At 43.7% G+C, this 19,134-nt stretch overlaps 1 protein-coding gene across 4 annotated transcripts in view; it reads right to left on the reverse strand.

Annotated features, from left to right (window-relative positions):
• The window catches only part of LOC124134456 (cell surface glycoprotein 1-like), a 118,156-nt gene that overhangs the window by 19,389 nt on the left and 79,633 nt on the right, over positions 1 to 19,134 (reverse strand). For 2 of the 4 annotated variants that reach the window (XM_046499290.2, XM_046499291.2), the window contains exon 4: positions 353 to 512. In XM_046499290.2, coding sequence (XP_046355246.2) covers positions 353 to 512 — 160 coding nt within the window. Of the gene's footprint in view, positions 1 to 352; positions 513 to 13,855; positions 14,087 to 17,484; positions 17,633 to 19,134 lie in introns of those variants that run through there. The other 2 variants (XM_046499294.2, XM_046499295.2) reach the window with 2 other exon arrangements.

A 19,134-nucleotide genomic window follows, 5' to 3' on the forward strand; every position in this document is an offset into this window, starting at 1 on the left:
AACAGTGCCGTATTACAGTCAGCTATAGATCGAGGGGAACAGTGCCATATTACAGCCAGCTATAGATCGAGGGGAACAGTGTCATGTAACAGCCAGCTATATATCGAGGGGAACGGTGCCGTATTACCGCCAGCTATAGATCGAGGGGAACAGTGCCGTATTACAGTCAGCTATAGATAAAGGGGATCAGGAGTGAGGGTTTTATGCTGCTTTTATCAATAGTCCAGCAATACCAAGGCTGGGCAAACAAGAAACGGACTTCACACACTGTGGTGAATCGAACCAGAGCCTTCGGTGTGATGAGTCAACGCTCTAACCACTCGGCTACCCCGCTGCTGGTGCTGGAACTCACCTGGAATGCATTCTTGTGAAGGTTCTCCTCCGACACAGCCACAGTCTTGAGTGCAGTGATGCTGGCTTCCCCTCGGTCGCCGGGGGTGAAGACGCTGTCCTCGGAGATGCTGCGATTACCGCCCTGGAGTGGCTTCTGCTTACTGTGATGGGATTTGAAGCTGCAACACAACAGATACAACATTGGTGAATATTGTGATCCTTGGTTAATATTGTGAACACTGATGAATATTGCAATCCTTGGTTAATATTGTGAACACTGATGAATAGTGTCAAAAATGGTGAATACTGTGAACACTGGTGTCAATTGTCAACATTATGTCATCTTCAGAGGGGAGTAAAAGCAGCCTCATCGTTGCTATAGTACTACATCTCTTAAGCATGAGTCTTGTCTATTCTCACAGATGAATATAGCATCCTTGACTCTTTCTTTACTTCAATGTTCATGACAAGACATTCATCTGCATGTATTCGTTATGACAAGACAAACTGGCGCTGCTCCCGAGATGCAGCTTCCCCATCAATGTGTCTCTTACATCAGTCCACCATGAGGCTAGTTGCAGGACTGTAAGGTGTAACATGTGACCTGCCCTGGTGTATAAAAGCCATATCACCACACAAATCCTCACCTCTCAACACAAACACTGACCACCCAGTGAGTATTGATCAGATCAGCCTGACACCAGGTGTCTGGAACTCTGCTCTCTGCTCCACGGATTCACACGTGTAGGAGGTAACTCTACGATGTTACTCTACGATGTTACTTACGATGTTACTCTACGAAGTTACTCTACGATGTTACTCTATGATGTAACTCTACGATGTTACTCTACGATGTAACTCTATGATGTTACTCTATGATGTTACTCTACGATGTTACTCTACGATGTTACTCTACGATGTTACTCTATGATGTTACTCTATGATGTTACTCTACGATGTTACTCTATGATGTAACTCTACGATGTTACTCTACGATGTTACTCTACGATGTTACTCTATGATGTTACTCTACGATGTTAATCTATGATGTTACTCTACGATGTTACTCTACGATGTTACTCTATGATGTTACTCTATGATGTTACTCTACGATGTAACTCTAAAATGTTACTCTACGATGTTACTCTATGATGTTACTCTACGATGTTACTCTATGATGTTACTCTACGATGTTACTCTACGATGTTACTCTATGATGTTACTCTAAAATGTTACTCTACGATGTTACTCTACGATGTTACTCTACGATGTTACTCTATGATGTTACTCTAAAATGTTACTCTACGATGTTACTCTATGATGTTACTCTACGATGTTACTCTACGATGTTACTCTAAAATGTTACTCTACGATGTTACTCTACGATGTAACTCTACGATGTTACTCTATGATGTAACGCTACGATGTTACTCTACGATGTTACTCTACGATGTTACTCTACGATGTTACTCTACGATGTTACTCTATGATGTAACTCTACGATGTTACTCTATGATGTAACTCTACGATGTTACTCTACGATGTAACGCTACGATGTTACTCTACGATGTTACTCTACGATGTAACTCTACGATGTTACTCTACGATGTAACTCTACGATGTTACTCTACGATGTAACGCTACGATGTTACTCTACGATGTTACTCTACGATGTTACTCTACGATGTTACTCTACGATGTTACTCTATGATGTTACTCTACGATGTTACTCTACGATGTTACTCTACGATGTTACGCTACGATGTTACTCTACGATGTTACTCTACGATGTTACTCTATATTACTCTATGATGTTACTCTACGATGTAACTCTACGATGTAACTCTATATTACTCCACGATGTAACTCTACAATGTAACTCTACGATGTTACTCTATATTACTCTATGATGTTACTCTACGATGCTACTCATGATTTCACGAAATGATACACTACTGCATCAACAGAAGTACGTAGCTACTAAATAATTAGAAAAAGCAAACTTGACCAATCAATGATATATGTTTCCAATTCAATGTGATTGCTTTAGGCCAAGCTTGAAATGAATGCGGCATGTTATGGCAATCACAAACCATTGAAACTATGTGTAACTTTGTGCAAGGACACATTCCATGTTAACAACCCAGGGAGCACTCTCTGTCTAGTGTGTAAACCACCTTCGTCAGAACAGGAATTATCATCATTAATAAACAGAAAATATGCCGATACGATTCTTATTCATATCTGATGCTGGGTCATATTCACTGAGACAACTTGAATATACATATTTAACACTGATACTTGGAAAATATGATACAAATTTTCATTAACTGATCAATTCATATATTTTTTGGTAAATGCATTTATTTCTAATCATATTTGATAAGAAATTAAAACAAATCTCACATTAATTTTAAGAATGTTTGCAAATATAATATTACCCAAATCCCCCCATAAGCAATGGTACAGAACACAAGCTAATACATGCCCATAAACCATATAGATTTACAACACACAGTACGTGAGATGCAAGCTCACAGAGACGGCGTTCCAATGTCGATTACACACACTGCTTGCATATTGTCGACATTACTGTAGGAGCGTGACCACGCCCAGTTTCGCTTGGTTCAATCTGTGTCATAAGCAGTTGGTCATATGTATTACATACACCTAGCGCCCCCTGGTGGCACACCGCAGCAAGGTGTGAACATCTCCTGCCTCACGTAGCAGTGTTAATCCAACATCAACCACAACACTCGAGAAAAGAACAAACACGATTGTTTGGCATAACCTCCCTTACATAATCAACAGGCGGCCTGTGTTTGTTCATCATAAAGTTTCATGTGTAGTGATATCATGTCAACATGTAGACACCCCAGAAGCAACTCACTAATATCCTACAACTTCACAAGCATACGAACAGCTCCAGTTAAGCTGTTGTGCCAACTGTTGTATGTTATAGGAAGTAAAATGACTGAGAGAGGATTTTGATATTTTGGACCCCTCCCTTATAAAAACTCTTGATCCGCCCTCAGTTTCTGTTAGGCTTGTCAATGATAGGTTGTCATGATGTAGACACTGTACTGTCCTCTCCAACACTGATAGTGTCTTGTATACAGCAAACCTAAACATATCTCTCTCCCTATTCTTCACTCCCTCCCTCTCTCTCTCCCTCTCTCTTTCCTTCCATCCCTCCTTTTCTCTCCTCTTCCCACTCTCCTAGATGACATAAAAATCTATATATCTACATAGATGATCGGGGCATAGAGTGTGTGTGTGTGCATGTGCATGTGCACTCTACAGGCAGGTGGTGTGATATAGGTATATACACTTTCTACAAGCTATGCCACACTCTACTGGCTGTAATCCTCAGCATGGCAATTATCACTATGTTCCTGCACAACAGTGGGAACACTTGAGCACTATTACCGACCAGGTGGGTGTTTAATACCTATATCACACACAGGGCAGGGTATATCTAGCCGTATTACTCACGGGGCCAGCCTGACTCCACACATGTGTCTGCTCAGTCCCCGACCTGCTGACTTCAGCACAGACTAATCATACAGACCTGCTGACTTCAGCACTGACTAATCATACAGACCTGCTGACTTCAGCACAGACTAATCATACAGACCTGCTGACTTCAGCACAGACTAATCATACAGACCTGCTGACTTCAGCACAGACTAATCATACAGACCTGCTGACTTCAGCACAGACTAATCATACAGACCTGCTGACTTCAGCACAGACTAATCATACAGACCTGCTGACTTCAGCACAGACTAATCATACAGACCTGGTGCAGGGTTAAATAGTCAGGCTGATCCAGTATGTATATAACACTGCCAGTCCATTGCACAGGAACATGGAGAAATAGTCAGGCTGATCCAGTATGTATATAACACTGCCAGTCCATTGCACAGAAACATGGAGAAATAGTCAGGCTGATCCAGTATGTATATAACACTGCCAGTCCATTGCACAGAAACATGGAGAAATAGTCAGGCTGATCCAGTATGTATATAACACTGCCAGTCCATTGCACAGGAACATGGAGAAATAGTCAGGCTGATCCAGTATGTATATAACACTGCCAGTCCATTGCACAGAAACATGGAGAAATAGTCAGGCTGATCCAGTATGTATATAACACTGCCAGTCCATTGCACAAGAACATGGAGAAAAAGTCAGGCTGATCCAGTATGTATATAACACTGCCAGTCCATTGCACAGAAACATGGAGAAATAGTCAGGCTGATCCAGTATGTATACAACACTGCCAGTCCATTGCACAGAAACATGTAGAAATAGTCAGGCTGATCCAGTATGTATACAACACTGCCAGTCCATTGCACAGAAACATGTAGAAATAGTCATGACACTATCATCTGCATGTCTTATTGTCTTGTTGTGGAAAAGAGAATGTCATTCAACAGTCACATTTATGGCATAAAACGTCTTCAATACACACATCAATAACATGGGGCAGATATTAATTTTACATGTGTGTGGGTGAGTGAGTGTGTTGGAGTTTAGGCCATATTGAATGCCTGTAAAGCTAAGACAGACGATACAAGATCTGTCTTCAGCATCAACAAGCAAGAGTTGAACACACCAGGGGAAGGAGGGAGGGAGGGAGAGAAAAGAAAGAGAGAGAGAGAGTCTCCCCAGCACAATCCTGGGGAGGACATCAACCATGGCCTCCCTCTATGTGGGGAATTCAACCCTGGTTTTAGGTGTGTCCCATGGAACATAAAAAGCAGCTAGCACTAAATATTTCCAAAGTTAATAAACCCTCCGGGATAAATGCCCTCCTACACATTGTCAAGCCAATATGTTTAATCAGCACGACACACAAGTTAATACAGTTGACACAATTCCGGAAGTTCCCTTGTTCTGAATATCGAAGGCAACAAGGAGTGCAAACATCATTCAAAGGTGAACGACCACTTGTATGTGTATTATTCCACATTTTTTTGCATGTATATTTCCTCAGCTCAGGTTGGGAAGGAGCTTATGAGTTTATCCTAATTTGCATTTGTTTACACGAACGTGGATTTTATTGACAGGGCAGCACAAGCCAACACGGCAGGGTCTGTCCAAATTCTGTGAGATGCCGGTGTGTGTGGAGAGGTGACATGAGGGACTAGCGTGACACACGAATCAAGACAAATATGTCCGGACACACTCCTGCAATAAATATACAGTTTCAATGTCAGCGTGGAGACTGACTGTGTGGCCTTGTCATTAACCACTGACAAACCAATTAGCCAATTACAGATAACTACAGGTCGGCAGTCAGCTTGTGTCTCTAAATGTCATGGGAACATTAAGTAAACATTTAGCAAATATTCAGCAAATTCCGTAAACATTCAATATACGTGTAGAACTAAACATTCAGTAAACAGTAGCAAACGTGTAAAATTTAACACAACTCATAATGAGTGAGTGAGTGAGTGAGTGAGTGAGTGAGTGAGTGAGTACTGCCTCATGCCACATCAGCTTTTCACAGCGACAGTACCAGGAGGAAGGAAATGTTCGGCCTCTTATATTTTCCCCAATCACATTCTGCTATAATTATTAATGATAAACACGAAGTAATGCAAGTGTAAATACATAGTTGTTTACTTGTATCTATTGCCAAGTTAACCTATTCATGTATGATAGTTGTGTTTGTGTACAAAACAAACACTTCATCAAGTATAACGTTTAACTAACCAATGTTCCATATAATGCAGCCTAAAACAAATGGCTGATTCCTCTCTGTTGACCAGAACAATATAGTAATTACTTGTTATGCAACATGACACTCTAACAGTACTGTGATTAGGTAGACCAGCTCAACAGTAATACCTGGCTATATTTTACCTGTTAGGTTGTTAACACACCTGTCTTTCCCCACAATAATCAATAGCCCATCATATGAACAAATATTGACTTAGTATTCACAACCAGATTGCGTTCTCAATCAGAAATAATCATCAGATAATATATGTAAACACAGTGTTATCGTCCATCCCATACTTAGAGACACAGTGTTGCATGCAATATGCCGTCAGATGTTGTGTTATGTTGTGTTTTGTGGTGTTATGAGGTGGTAATATTACAATGTTATCAATTACCTTATTGTACACCCTAATCACAGGCACTGCCATCATACACCTAATACAGGAGACACAGTGTTCTATACATTCTTACAACATGGAGTATAATGAGACTGAGATAATACAATGTTATACATTCTGACAACATGGAGTATAATGAGACTGAGATAATACAATGTTATACATTCTCAGGACATACAGTGTTTCCTACACATGCAAGGGATTGTGTTATAGACTTGCTGGGGATATACTACAAAGTTACGCCCTCAGTGGACTGTTTCCATAAACCTTCAGGAGACACATTCTACACCTCACACATGCCCTGTGTAGCCACAAGACAGTTGCAAGCTAACGGTGTAGACAGAATGTCGTGGGAGTTGAAGGTAACGGTGTAGACAATGTCAGCGGATATTGGGGATACCAAGTCAGAATGTTGATGGTGTTGTGTTGTGAAGTCAGAATGTTGGTGGTTGTGGAGACAGAATGTTGCAGTGTTGTCCAGTCGTGCAGTAAAGGTATGACACACCTACATATATAACTATCGCCACCACTAGATCTTCTCCATCTAAATATAGACAATAATTGATCAACTACCTCCTGTCTGTCTCAACAGAATTTAGCTGATCAATTTTCTAACAAACGAAAAAGTCTCACAACTTTAAAATAGTTTTGGACAGAAAGCCTTAGGACTTATGTTTTTCACATTTTAAAAGTTCTCCCACACTAAAAAAACCTAAAGCAGAGTTTTCTTCCTTAGTGCTAAAACCAATCATAACTGTCTAGAGAACATCCCCTTACATGGCCCCAGTGAATGGGACGGCGTAACACCAGAAACTCAATACTTGTTTATCAGCTGGCAAATTATTGTACATGTATCTGGAAAGAGCTCCGGGGACAAATGTCCCGACTCCAATCCTGGACACAAGCTAACCTTGGCGAAGTGCTGAAGTAATCTAGGGAATAACAACCCGTATCACACAGACCAGTCCAGTCGGTGTTATTGAAGGTGGTAGTATGTACACCATGAATGTGCTTATATAACACGACCGTAAGATTAAATCTGAGTACAGAAATCTCTAACACTGTGTATCCTCTGTGCACAGATCAACCACTCTCACAGTGTAACCCCAACCGATAAATCCCCTCATCGGCATTACTTCCACATACTACTGTGTAAGAGCGTCTTTCATCGTGTGTCTCATCACATAAGCACAACGACCGCCTCCATGGTCTAGTAGCAGAGCGTCCCCCATAGAGCGAAAGGTCCGGGGCTCGATCCCGGCTGCATCATACCAAAAGATGTTCAAAGATGGCACTTGTCACCCTGTTTGGCGCTCGGCATTAAGGGGCTAAAACATGGACTGGTCGGCTCGGAGTCAGTATACTGTGTTTGAGTGGGGTATTCATGTTAAACTGTGGCATGGTATCTCAGTGGGCCAGCACTATAAAATCAGCATCAGTCCAGCTTAGTACAAGCAGCCACACACACGTGTGCATGCACGTCGCTATATAAGTGCAAAAATCCTGGACGCGACGTTAAACCCCATTTCACCTCACATTACATCAACACTATGGTACCATTACACCTATTTCAGGCCAAGTCTGGTGTTTGCGTTGTTGTACTGGCTGAACAACACAGGCCGAGCCTGGTGTTTGCGTTGCTGTACTGGCTGAACAACACAGGCCGAGTCTGGTGTTTGCGTTGTTGTACTGGCTGAACAACACAGGCCAAGTCTGGTGTTTGCGTTGTTGTACTGGCTGAACAACACAGGCCGAGCCTGGTGTTTGCGTTGCTGTGTTGGCTGAACAACACAGGCCAAGCCTGGTGTTTGCGTTGTTGTGTTAGCTGAACAACACAGGCCAAGTCTGGTGTTTGCGTTGTTGTGTTGGCTGAACAACACAGGCCAAGCCTGGTGTTTGCGCTGTTGTGTTGGCTGAACAACACAGGCCAAGTCTGGTGTTTGCGTTGTTGTGTTGGCTGAACAACACAGGCCAAGTCTGGTGTTTGCGTTGTTGTGTTAGCTGAACAACACAGGCCAAGTCTGGTGTTTGCGTTGTTGTGTTGGCTGAACAACACAGGCCAAGCCTGGTGTTTGCGTTGTTGTGTTGGCTGAACAACATAGGCCAAGTCGGATGTTTGCGTTGTTGTGTTGGCTGAACAACACAGGCCAAGCCTGGTGTTTGCGTTGTTGTGTTGGCTGAACAACACAGGCCAAGTCTGGTGTTTGCGTTGTTGTGTTGGCTGAACAACACAGGCCAAGTCTGGTGTTTGCGTTGTTGTGTTGGATGAACAACACAGGCCAAGTCGGATGTTTGCGTTGTTGTGTTGGCTGAACAACACAGGCCAAGCCTGGTGTTTGCGTTGTTGTGTTGGCTGAACAACACAGGCCAAGTCTGGTGTTTGCGTTGTTGTGTTGGCTGAACAACACAGGCCAAGCCTGGTGTTTGCGTTGTTGTGTTGGCTGAACAACATAGGCCAAGTCGGATGTTTGCGTTGTTGTGTTGGCTGAACAACACAGGCCAAGCCTGGTGTTTGCGTTGTTGTGTTGGCTGAACAACACAGGCCAAGTCTGGTGTTTGCGTTGTTGTGTTGGCTGAACAACACAGGCCAAGTCTGGTGTTTGCGTTGTTGTGTTGGCTGAACAACACAGGCCGAGTCTGGTGTTTGCGTTGTTGTGTTGGCTGAACAACACAGGCCGAGTCTGGTGTTTGCATTGTTGTGTTGGCTGAACAACACAGGCCAAGTCTGGTGTTTGCGTTGTTGTGTTGGCTGAACAACACAGGCCAAGTCGGATGTTTGCGTTGTTGTGTTGGCTGAACAACACAGGCAAAGCCTGGTGTTTGCGTTGTTGTGTTGGCTGAACAACACAGGCCAAGTCTGGTGTTTGCGTTGTTGTGTTGGCTGAACAACACAGGCCAAGCCTGGTGTTTGCGTTGTTGTGTTGGCTGAACAACATAGGCCAAGTCGGATGTTTGCGTTGTTGTGTTGGCTGAACAACACAGGCCAAGCCTGGTGTTTGCGTTGTTGTGTTGGCTGAACAACACAGGCCAAGTCTGGTGTTTGCGTTGTTGTGTTGGCTGAACAACACAGGCCAAGCCTGGTGTTTGCGTTGTTGTGTTGGCTGAACAACATAGGCCAAGTCGGATGTTTGCGTTGTTGTGTTGGCTGAACAACACAGGCCAAGCCTGGTGTTTGCGTTGTTGTGTTGGCTGAACAACACAGGCCAAGTCTGGTGTTTGCGTTGTTGTGTTGGCTGAACAACACAGGCCAAGTCTGGTGTTTGCGTTGTTGTGTTGGCTGAACAACACAGGCCGAGTCTGGTGTTTGCGTTGTTGTGTTGGCTGAACAACACAGGCCGAGTCTGGTGTTTGCATTGTTGTGTTGGCTGAACAACACAGGCCGAGTCGGATGTTTGGTTTGCGTTGTTGTGTTGGCTGAACAACACAGGCCAAGTCTGGTGTTTGCGCTGTTGTGTTGGCTGAACAACACAGGCCAAGTCTGGTGTTTGCGTTGTTGTGTTGGCTGAACAACACAGGCCAAGTCTGATGTTTGCGTTGTTGTGTTGGCTGAACAACACAGGCCAAGTCTGGTGTTTGCGTTGTTGTGTTGGCTGAACAACACAGGCCAAGTCTGGTGTTTGCGCTGTTGTGTTGGCTGAACAACACAGGCCAAGTCGGATGTTTGCGTTGTTGTGTTGGCTGAACAACACAGGCCAAGTCTGGTGTTTGCGTTGTTGTGTTGGCTGAACAACACAGGCCAAGTCGGATGTTTGCTTTGTTGTGTTGGCTGAACAACACAGGTGTATCGTACAATGGAGGGAGTGTTGGGGGACATCCCGACTAGAATGACACTTTGTATTTTCCACAAAAATTTCAAGTCAGCTGACCATGTGGAACAAACCTCAAGAGCTCGAATACTGACAAATTTACCAGTCCAGCAACTTGGGAGGATATCTCCATTGTCCCCCTTCTGTCTGTCTGCAGCTCATCAACCAGCTGAACAACCACAAGTCAGAGACCATTAACATCAATGGACTTAAGGTTGAAAAAACATTAGAGCCACTGTTAAAAAATGTAACTCTTGCAACATGACACTGGTTTAAAATGTTGGGTAGCTTGTGAGGTTGATATTTTTATGACAGGAGCATTCAAATACAAGATGTCCCTTGTCTGAACACTAAAAAGTCCTTTGTCTGAAGAGTAGAGTATGTAACTTGAAAGCCAAGGTGTGTGGGTTTTATAGGTAATATTTACTAGGGATGGCAAATGCACCATTTTCGTTTGGAGGCCTTGTCACAACTGAATTGTGGAACCAGCCACAATCAAGTCATTCAGTTTTTTCCTTCAGATTTGTGCAGTATGTTTTCACCAATTCTCCCCAAATAACTGCACAATTACCACTTTCATGCGACTTACACCTGTCCACATCGGCAACACAAGATGGCGGCTGTACAGAGTGGGGACAGGAATATGAACAGGACAAGGTGTTCACAGTCTCTCCTTCTCAAGAAATATACTTATACTCATTTGCTGAGACTGACCATCTAAGTCCCGTGATGGTATTCGAACTGCAAACCTTCGGGTAACCAAAGAGGAAAAGCTTCAAGTAGCTGGCAAGGTAAGGATGTCATCTGTGGCATGACTCCACGCCCGACTACCCTGGTAATGTAAGGATGTCATCTGTGGGATGACTCCACACCCTACTACCCTGACAAGGTAAGGATGTCATCTGTAGGATGACTCCACGCCCGACTACCCTGGTAATGTAAGGATGTCATCTGTGGGATGACTCCACGCCCTACTACCCTGACAAGGTAAGGATGTCATCTGTAGGATGACTCCACGCCCGACTACCCTGGTAATGTAAGGATGTCATCTGTGGGATGACTCCACGCCCTACTACCCTGACAAGGTAAGGATGTCATCTGTAGGATGACTCCACGCCCGACTACCCTGGTAATGTAAGGATGTCATCTGTAGGATGACTCCACGCCCGACTACCCTGGTAATGTAAGGATGTCATCTGTGGGATGACTCCACGCCCTACTACCCTGACAAGGTAAGGATGTCATCTGTGGGATGACTCCACGCCAAACTACCCTGGTAATGTAAGGATGTCATCTGTAGGATGACTCCACGCCCGACTACCCTGGTAATGTAAGGATGTCATCTGTAGGATGACTCCACGCCCGACTACCCTGGTAATGTAAGGATGTCATCTGTAGGATGACTCCACGCCCGACTACCCTGGTAATGTAAGGATGTCATCTGTGGGATGACTCCACGCCCTACTACCCTGACAAGGTAAGGATGTCATCTGTGGGATGACTCCACACCAAACTACCCTGGTATTGTAAGGATGTCATCTGTAGGATGACTCCACGCCCGACTACCCTGGTAATGTAAGGATGTCATCTGTAGGATGACTCCACGCCCGACTACCCTGGTAATGTAAGGATGTCATCTGTGGGATGACTCCACGCCCTACTACCCTGACAAGGTAAGGATGTCATCTGTAGGATGACTCCACGCCCGACTACCCTGGTAATGTAAGGATGTCATCTGTAGGATGACTCCACGCCCTACTACCCTGACAAGGTAAGGATGTCATCTGTAGGATGACTCCACGCCCGACTACCCTGACAAGGTAAGGATGTCATCTGTGGGATGACTCCACGCCCTACTACCCTGACAAGGTAAGGATGTCATCTGTAGGATGACTCCATGCCCGACTACCCTGGTAATGTAAGGATGTCATCTGTGGGATGACTCCACGCCCGACTACCCTGGTAATGTAAGGATGTCATCTGTGGGATGACTCCACGCCCCACTACCCTGACAAGGTAAGGATGTCATCTGTGGGATGACTCCACGCCCGACTACCCTGACAAGGTAAGGATGTCATCTGTGGGATGACTCCACGCCCGACTACCCTGGTAATGTAAGGATGTCATCTGTGGGATGACTCCACGCCCTACTACCCTGACAAGGTAAGGATGTCATCTGTGGGATGACTCCACGCCCGACTACCCTGGTAATGTAAGGATGTCATCTGTGGGATGACTCCACGCCCTACTACCCTGACAAGGTAAGGATGTCATCTGTGGGATGACTCCACGCCCGACTACCCTGACAAGGTAAGGATGTCATCTGTGGGATGACTCCACGCCCGACTACCCTGACAAGGTAAGGATGTCATCTGTTGGATAACTCCACGCCCGACTACCCTGGTAATGTAAGGATGTCATCTGTGGGATGACTCCACGCCCTACTACCCTGACAAAGTAAGGATGTCATCTGTGGGATGACTCCACGCCCGACTACCCTGACAAGGTAAGGATGTCATCTGTGGGATGACTCCACGCCCGACTACCCTGACAAGGTAAGGATGTCATCTGTGGGATGACTCCACGCCCGACTACCCTGGTAATGTAAGGATGTCATCTGTGGGATGACTCCACGCCCTACTACCCTGACAAGGTAAGGATGTCATCTGTGGGATGACTCCATGCCCTACAACATACTTCCCCATCAACAAAGGGCAGTAGTAGGATATCAAGACATATTTTGCTAAAATTTAATACGGATGTGCTCAGACCACATTTGGTGCCAGTGTAGCTGCCATAATATTTCCGAGTCCCATGATGGGATTCGCACCACAGACCTTCTGATCTGAGGTAGGACGCCTTGTCCACACGCCCTTAGAGGTTAACCCCGTCAGCAAACTGACAAGTTAAGGATGTCAACTGTAGGATTACTCCACACCCTGGTACCCGACCAGACACATGACCACAGGTAGTCAGTCTTAGCTGTACAAGAAATAATTTTTTTCATTACCAATGTATCTATAGAGATATACCAGCCTCATCAGTACAGACAATCTTCATCATCTGAGTTTAGGGTGTCGTAGTAATGAAAATTGACATAGTTCTTTTTCGGCCTGTGGGGTACATCGATAATGAACTGATAATCTCATCTTTGGTCTTGTAGACAACAGTGGTAATCAAACCTGACATATTTGATCTTTGGCTTGGTAGGGATCTATGGAAATAAAATGGACTTCTAGACTTCCTGAGATGTGATTGCTGTTCCCTGGCTCCAGCCATCAGTGACGATGTGGCACAGTTTGTGTATTGTGTTGAACAAAGTAGCCACTGCATGACTTGGGTAGGGAGGACATACATGACCTATTTACATTGTGTCTCTATATGTTTACATGTAATATTCTAGTGGTGGTATAACTGACCTATCTCCCTATATATAGTCAACCGGACCTACACTAACTCATGCAGAAAAACACACCTAAGTAACCACCTTTCTACATATCTCATATGTTATATTTACTTACAAAATTAATGGATAATCTCTGGAACAGTTGTGACTTGTAACAAGATGTTAATAATTTCACAAACCTGGTGATCAATAAGCTGTCCTCTTACTGTGGGCGTCCACAGTCACCTACAGAGGGCTAGTTACCTCTGCTGTAGGCATGTCACAAAGCCCATATAGTTCCTGGCAGTGTCAGCGTGTGTCCGTCACTGTGGTCAGCCCACTGTGTCCAGCACCACCAATGTAAGTAATACAAATGGGTATGTAGACTAGCTTGGCCTCAATACAGCTGTCTCCACTGCCAGCCCGTACGCCCTTATATGGCTTGCACTACTCACACTTCTATACACAATAGGTGACATACGCAGGGGGTGTATCAAAAACAGATGGAGGTGAATGGGCCTGCAGGAAAGTTATGTTGTGTCTGATACACAATCATAACACTCACTGATCCAGGATTAAGTCTTTGAATTTCCCGTGGGATAATAATCTTGTCTTCAGTCTATACTGTCTCTGTCTACCTGCTGTAACATGGGTACCCAGTAGGATGGGTTGAGGACCAGTTGAACTCCCTGGGAAGTATGCCATAGATTGTTAACTTTAGTCTTGACAAAAGGGGACATTAATTGCTGTTTGGTTTTGACATAAACATGTCACATAAATACTAGACAGTATTTTTTACCTAATTGTATTATATTATCACACTAAATGTTTTATAGATCCTGTCTATTGAGACAAAAATCACTTTTGAGGAGTCAATATAAGAATGAGACAAGTCAGTTCACAGTGAAAACAACAAAAGTTAACATATCACATAATCAAGGAATTTGTAACAAGCAATAACATCCCAAGAAATAGAAACATGTTTAGTACAGAGATAATAGCACATTTTCTCTTTGTTTTCAAATATTGCTTATACACTGTGGAATGTGTAAAATGCTGGAGAAGGTTGTGATACGCTCCCTCCACACTCCTGGACTGACAGAGGTGTGTCTACTGTATCTACCAGGGCAGGTGTCACACATATTAATGAGAAATAGGAGATTAAAATCAATTCAGGAGCATTCTCAATGATGGGATGTCATATGGTTGTTTATGATATTTGTCAGGAAAATGATTTACTGACAGCGGCAATACAACCACAGGACACTGAATACAACGCTGGCAGTGTCAATACAACTACAGGACACTGACTACAACGCTGGCAGTGTCAATACAACTACAGGACACTGAATACAACACTGGCAGTGTCAATACATCTTCACGACACTGAATACAAAACTGGCAATGGAAGTGACATTGCGATCACGGGGAAATAACACAAATACTTCAATACATAACCAAATCTGATTGCCTAATATGTCAGATTTTTAAAGTTCCGTCTTAAAGCTATTTGTGTCTTCAGAGAGAAAGACCTCCAGTTAATGCTTATTACATTCTGTCATTCATCAATCTGTATCATATTCGGAATATTGTCCTACAATGGCCAATGTGTGAGATGTCGGCATCCTGATCACATGACAAGGTACACACGCCCCATGTTGACACTGACTATATTTTGCCTGCTGTTCTCCTGGGCTATGAGTATACCAGGCTCCAGATGGGGAGGGAGGGAAGGGGGAGGGAGGGAAGGGGGGGCAGGTCAAGTAGCACATCTACAGGTGCACTTACACATAGAGAATGATACAGAAAATAGGAGCACATACTGTCAAAATGATTTTGTTGTAGTTGTCGGACTCATGAAAATAAGTGGTCAATAGAATGAACAAAACTCTAAACCCCAGAAGTACAATGACAAACAGCAAGATCACAAGGACATACACTCAGCAAGATCACAAGGACACACACTCAGCAAGATCACAAGGACACACACTCAGCAAGATCACAAGGACACACACTCAGCAAGATCACAAGGACACACACTCAGCAAGATCACATTGACACACACTCAGCAAGATCACAATGACACACACTCAGCAAGATCACACTCAGCAAGATCACAATGACACACACTCGCAAGATCATAAGGACACACACTCAGCAAGATCACAAGGACACACACTCAGCAAGATCACAAGGACACACACTCAGCAAGATCACAAGGACACACACTCAGCAAGATCACATTGACACACACTCAGCAAGATCACAATGACACACACTCGCAAGATCACAAGGACACACACTCAGCAAGATCACAATGACACACACTCAGCAAGATCACACTCAGCAAGATCACAATGACACACACTCACAAGATCGCAAATGTTAACCATCTGATTAGTTGGTTATTGTTCCAGGTATGGGATTATTGTCTTGTTCTTTCCTGGACTTCAATGGGGAAACAAGCAATGGAACTGGGGACCTATTCTTCCCTGGACTTCAATGGGGAAACAAGCAATGGAACTGGGGACCTATTTTACCCTGGACTTCAATGGGGAAACAAGCAATGGAACTGGGGACCTATTCTACCCTGGACTTCAATGGGGAAACAAGCAATGGAAATGGGGACCTATTCTACCCTAGACTTCAATGGGGAAACAAGCAATGGAACTGGGGACCTATCCTACCCTGGACTTCAATGGGGAAACAAGCAATGGAACTGGGGACCAATCTACCCTGGACTTCAATGGGGAAACAAGCAATGGAACTGGGGACCAATCTACCCTGGACTTCGATGGGGAAACAATCAATGGAACTGGGGACTTATTCTACCCTGGACTTCAATGGGGAAACAAGCAATGGAACTGGGGACCTATTCTACCCTGGACTTCAATGGGGAAACAAGCAATGGAACTGGGGACTTACTTTACCCTGGACTTCAATGGGGAAACAATCAATGGAACTGGGGACCTATTCTACCCTAGACTTCAATGGGGAAACAAGCAATGGAACTGGGGACCTATCCTACCCTGGACTTCAATGGGGAAACAAGCAATGGAACTGGGGACCAATCTACCCTGGACTTCAATGGGGAAACAAGCAATGGAACTGGGGACCAATCTACCCTGGACTTCGATGGGGAAACAAGCAATGGAACTGGGGACCTATTCTACCCTGGACTTTAATGGGGAAACATACATTGGGAACTGGGGACCTATTCTATTTGATCCCTCATGGAGAAGTTGTAAGGAAGTGGCATTTTAAATAACAGCAGCGAACAAACAAGCAGTGGTACCAAACAAATACTTAATTATCCAATTATTGTCATATTTTGCTGAATCCTGTTTAGTTGACGATGTAGGCGTGGAAGGCACCGGTAATGCTCTGCAGGAGGAATGTGTTCCCACGTCCCTGCAGGCAACCCAAGCGCCAGCATGAGTCACTCACAGAGCCAAGTCACTGCTCTAATCAGGTTAATCACCCAACAACAAAACATGAAGCTGGTCGGAGATCTAGAACACAGAGTGGACCAGTAATCTCCATTGTCAATACCTGGAGCATGTCATAAACACATAGGAATAATTAGATAACATAGGTGATGGTTTGATTTGAAACCTGTCATGAAAAAAGACAATGGTTTAAATCATGTCCTGATATGTGCTTGTGCGCATCTATGTATACCAAAATATTTATCTAACTGGACCTCGTTCATCTACCTGGACACCTTGATCCTCGACCAGGACACCTACAGGCAATGATGCCTAATTACCTACTGGAACCACAACAGACAACAACGTATACAACATCGTATACAACAACAATTCTCTACCTTTCCTCCTGGTCCATTGTGTCGGCAGATGACAACCTCGGGGACAATGTTTGACAACATACGTGACCAGATTGGCTACATGAACGTTACGTGAATGACAATTTCATCTGAGATGTCCGCATCCATCACAACAAAACAGTCCTCTCATTATTCATCGCAACCCTAAACCAGCTGACGCGATAATTGATAATACTCCATACACGGCCAACACAGCCGAAGCTTTTTACAATAGCAGAATACCGTGAACTTTAACCCTTGGTGTCCTGATCCCACAAAGGGGCACAAATGCTGTGCTCTGCTGGATACAAAGGGTGAACAATGACAATACTCTGGATATTGGTCATTGTGATGGAGAAGCTATCCCTTACTATCCTTCTATAGAAACCGAGTTATTAGCTAATGGAATTTAGATCTGCCTCAGTAAGGGCCAGGTTATTGGCCAGAGATGAATAGGTGTCAGTTAGGGCCGTTAACATGGTATAGGACAGGTTTATACTTAATGTGCAATTAATTGTGTTTACTCAAGCATCACATGGGTTACAGTAGCCGGCCAACCAGCTCAATGGAGTTAGTGAGGGGACAAACAGAAATACGAAGTATATCATATTTCAATACCGAGATCACGACTGATTCCTGGCATGTTTGGAATGTCTTACAGATGTTCTCACCGTGTGATGTGAGGTGGCTTAGGAAGGTTTAATTTAAATGTCGTCTCATATCTGGCACATATTAACAATGCAGGAATCAAGTGGAAGTTCCACAGCAGTCGTGGCATTACAGCATTCAATATGTGAGTGATAATTGTTAAACACCATATAAGCAATCTTGCAGCTGTTCACAGCAAGCATTCAATATGGAGGTTGAGGCTGAAGCAGACCCAGCTCCAGCTCCAAACTAAGTTTGTCCCAAATTAAATGATTAAACAATCATGGGCAACAAACATATTCAGATTTCTTATAAATTTTCATAAATGTTTTCGGTCAAAATAAATTGATACTGTATATCATGATATATTTTTTTAAATTCACATTCCCTAAAGAAAATTATTTTTTTGTCCTGATTTATATATATTTTTGGTTAATACGCCCAGCTACAAAAAACAAAATGGACGAAGAAAATATAAAAATATGGTTATTGTTGATCTGCGGTTTATTTTCTGGGGAAAAAAAGAAGAAATTGTGTGTGTGTGTGTGTGTGTGTGTGTGTGTGTGGGGGGGGGGGGGGTGCATTCATATTCAGCAGAGAGCCAAGTGTAAACAACCCAGTGGTCAACTCAAGGACAGTCTTCAGGGCCGAGAAAAACATTTTGAAGTTCATCCACCATGAGATTCTTGACAGGAAATGTTTTAAACCCTTGATGTATTTGAAATTGCAGCAAACTATCCGTTATTTCTGTCCTGCTATAATTTTGCCTATCAAACATCAGCTGTCACTCAAACATTTATGTGTCAAATCCAATATCATAATAAAGACTTCTTACAGAGTTGTATTAGCAATGATATTTCCCTCCCACTACTGTTGACTTTTGGCTTGATAAAAACCCTGACGACATGTTCAACGATCCCACACATTAAACTTCAGGAAAAACTTCATCCCTTGATCAATTTGTCCAAAATGTCCAGGTCACTGAGAAAACACTATGTGAAACGC

Source organism: Haliotis rufescens, unplaced genomic scaffold (genome assembly GCF_023055435.1).
Source record: "Haliotis rufescens isolate VD_foot unplaced genomic scaffold, xgHalRufe1.0.p SCAF_35, whole genome shotgun sequence".
Taxonomy (NCBI): Eukaryota; Metazoa; Mollusca; class Gastropoda; order Lepetellida; family Haliotidae; genus Haliotis; species Haliotis rufescens.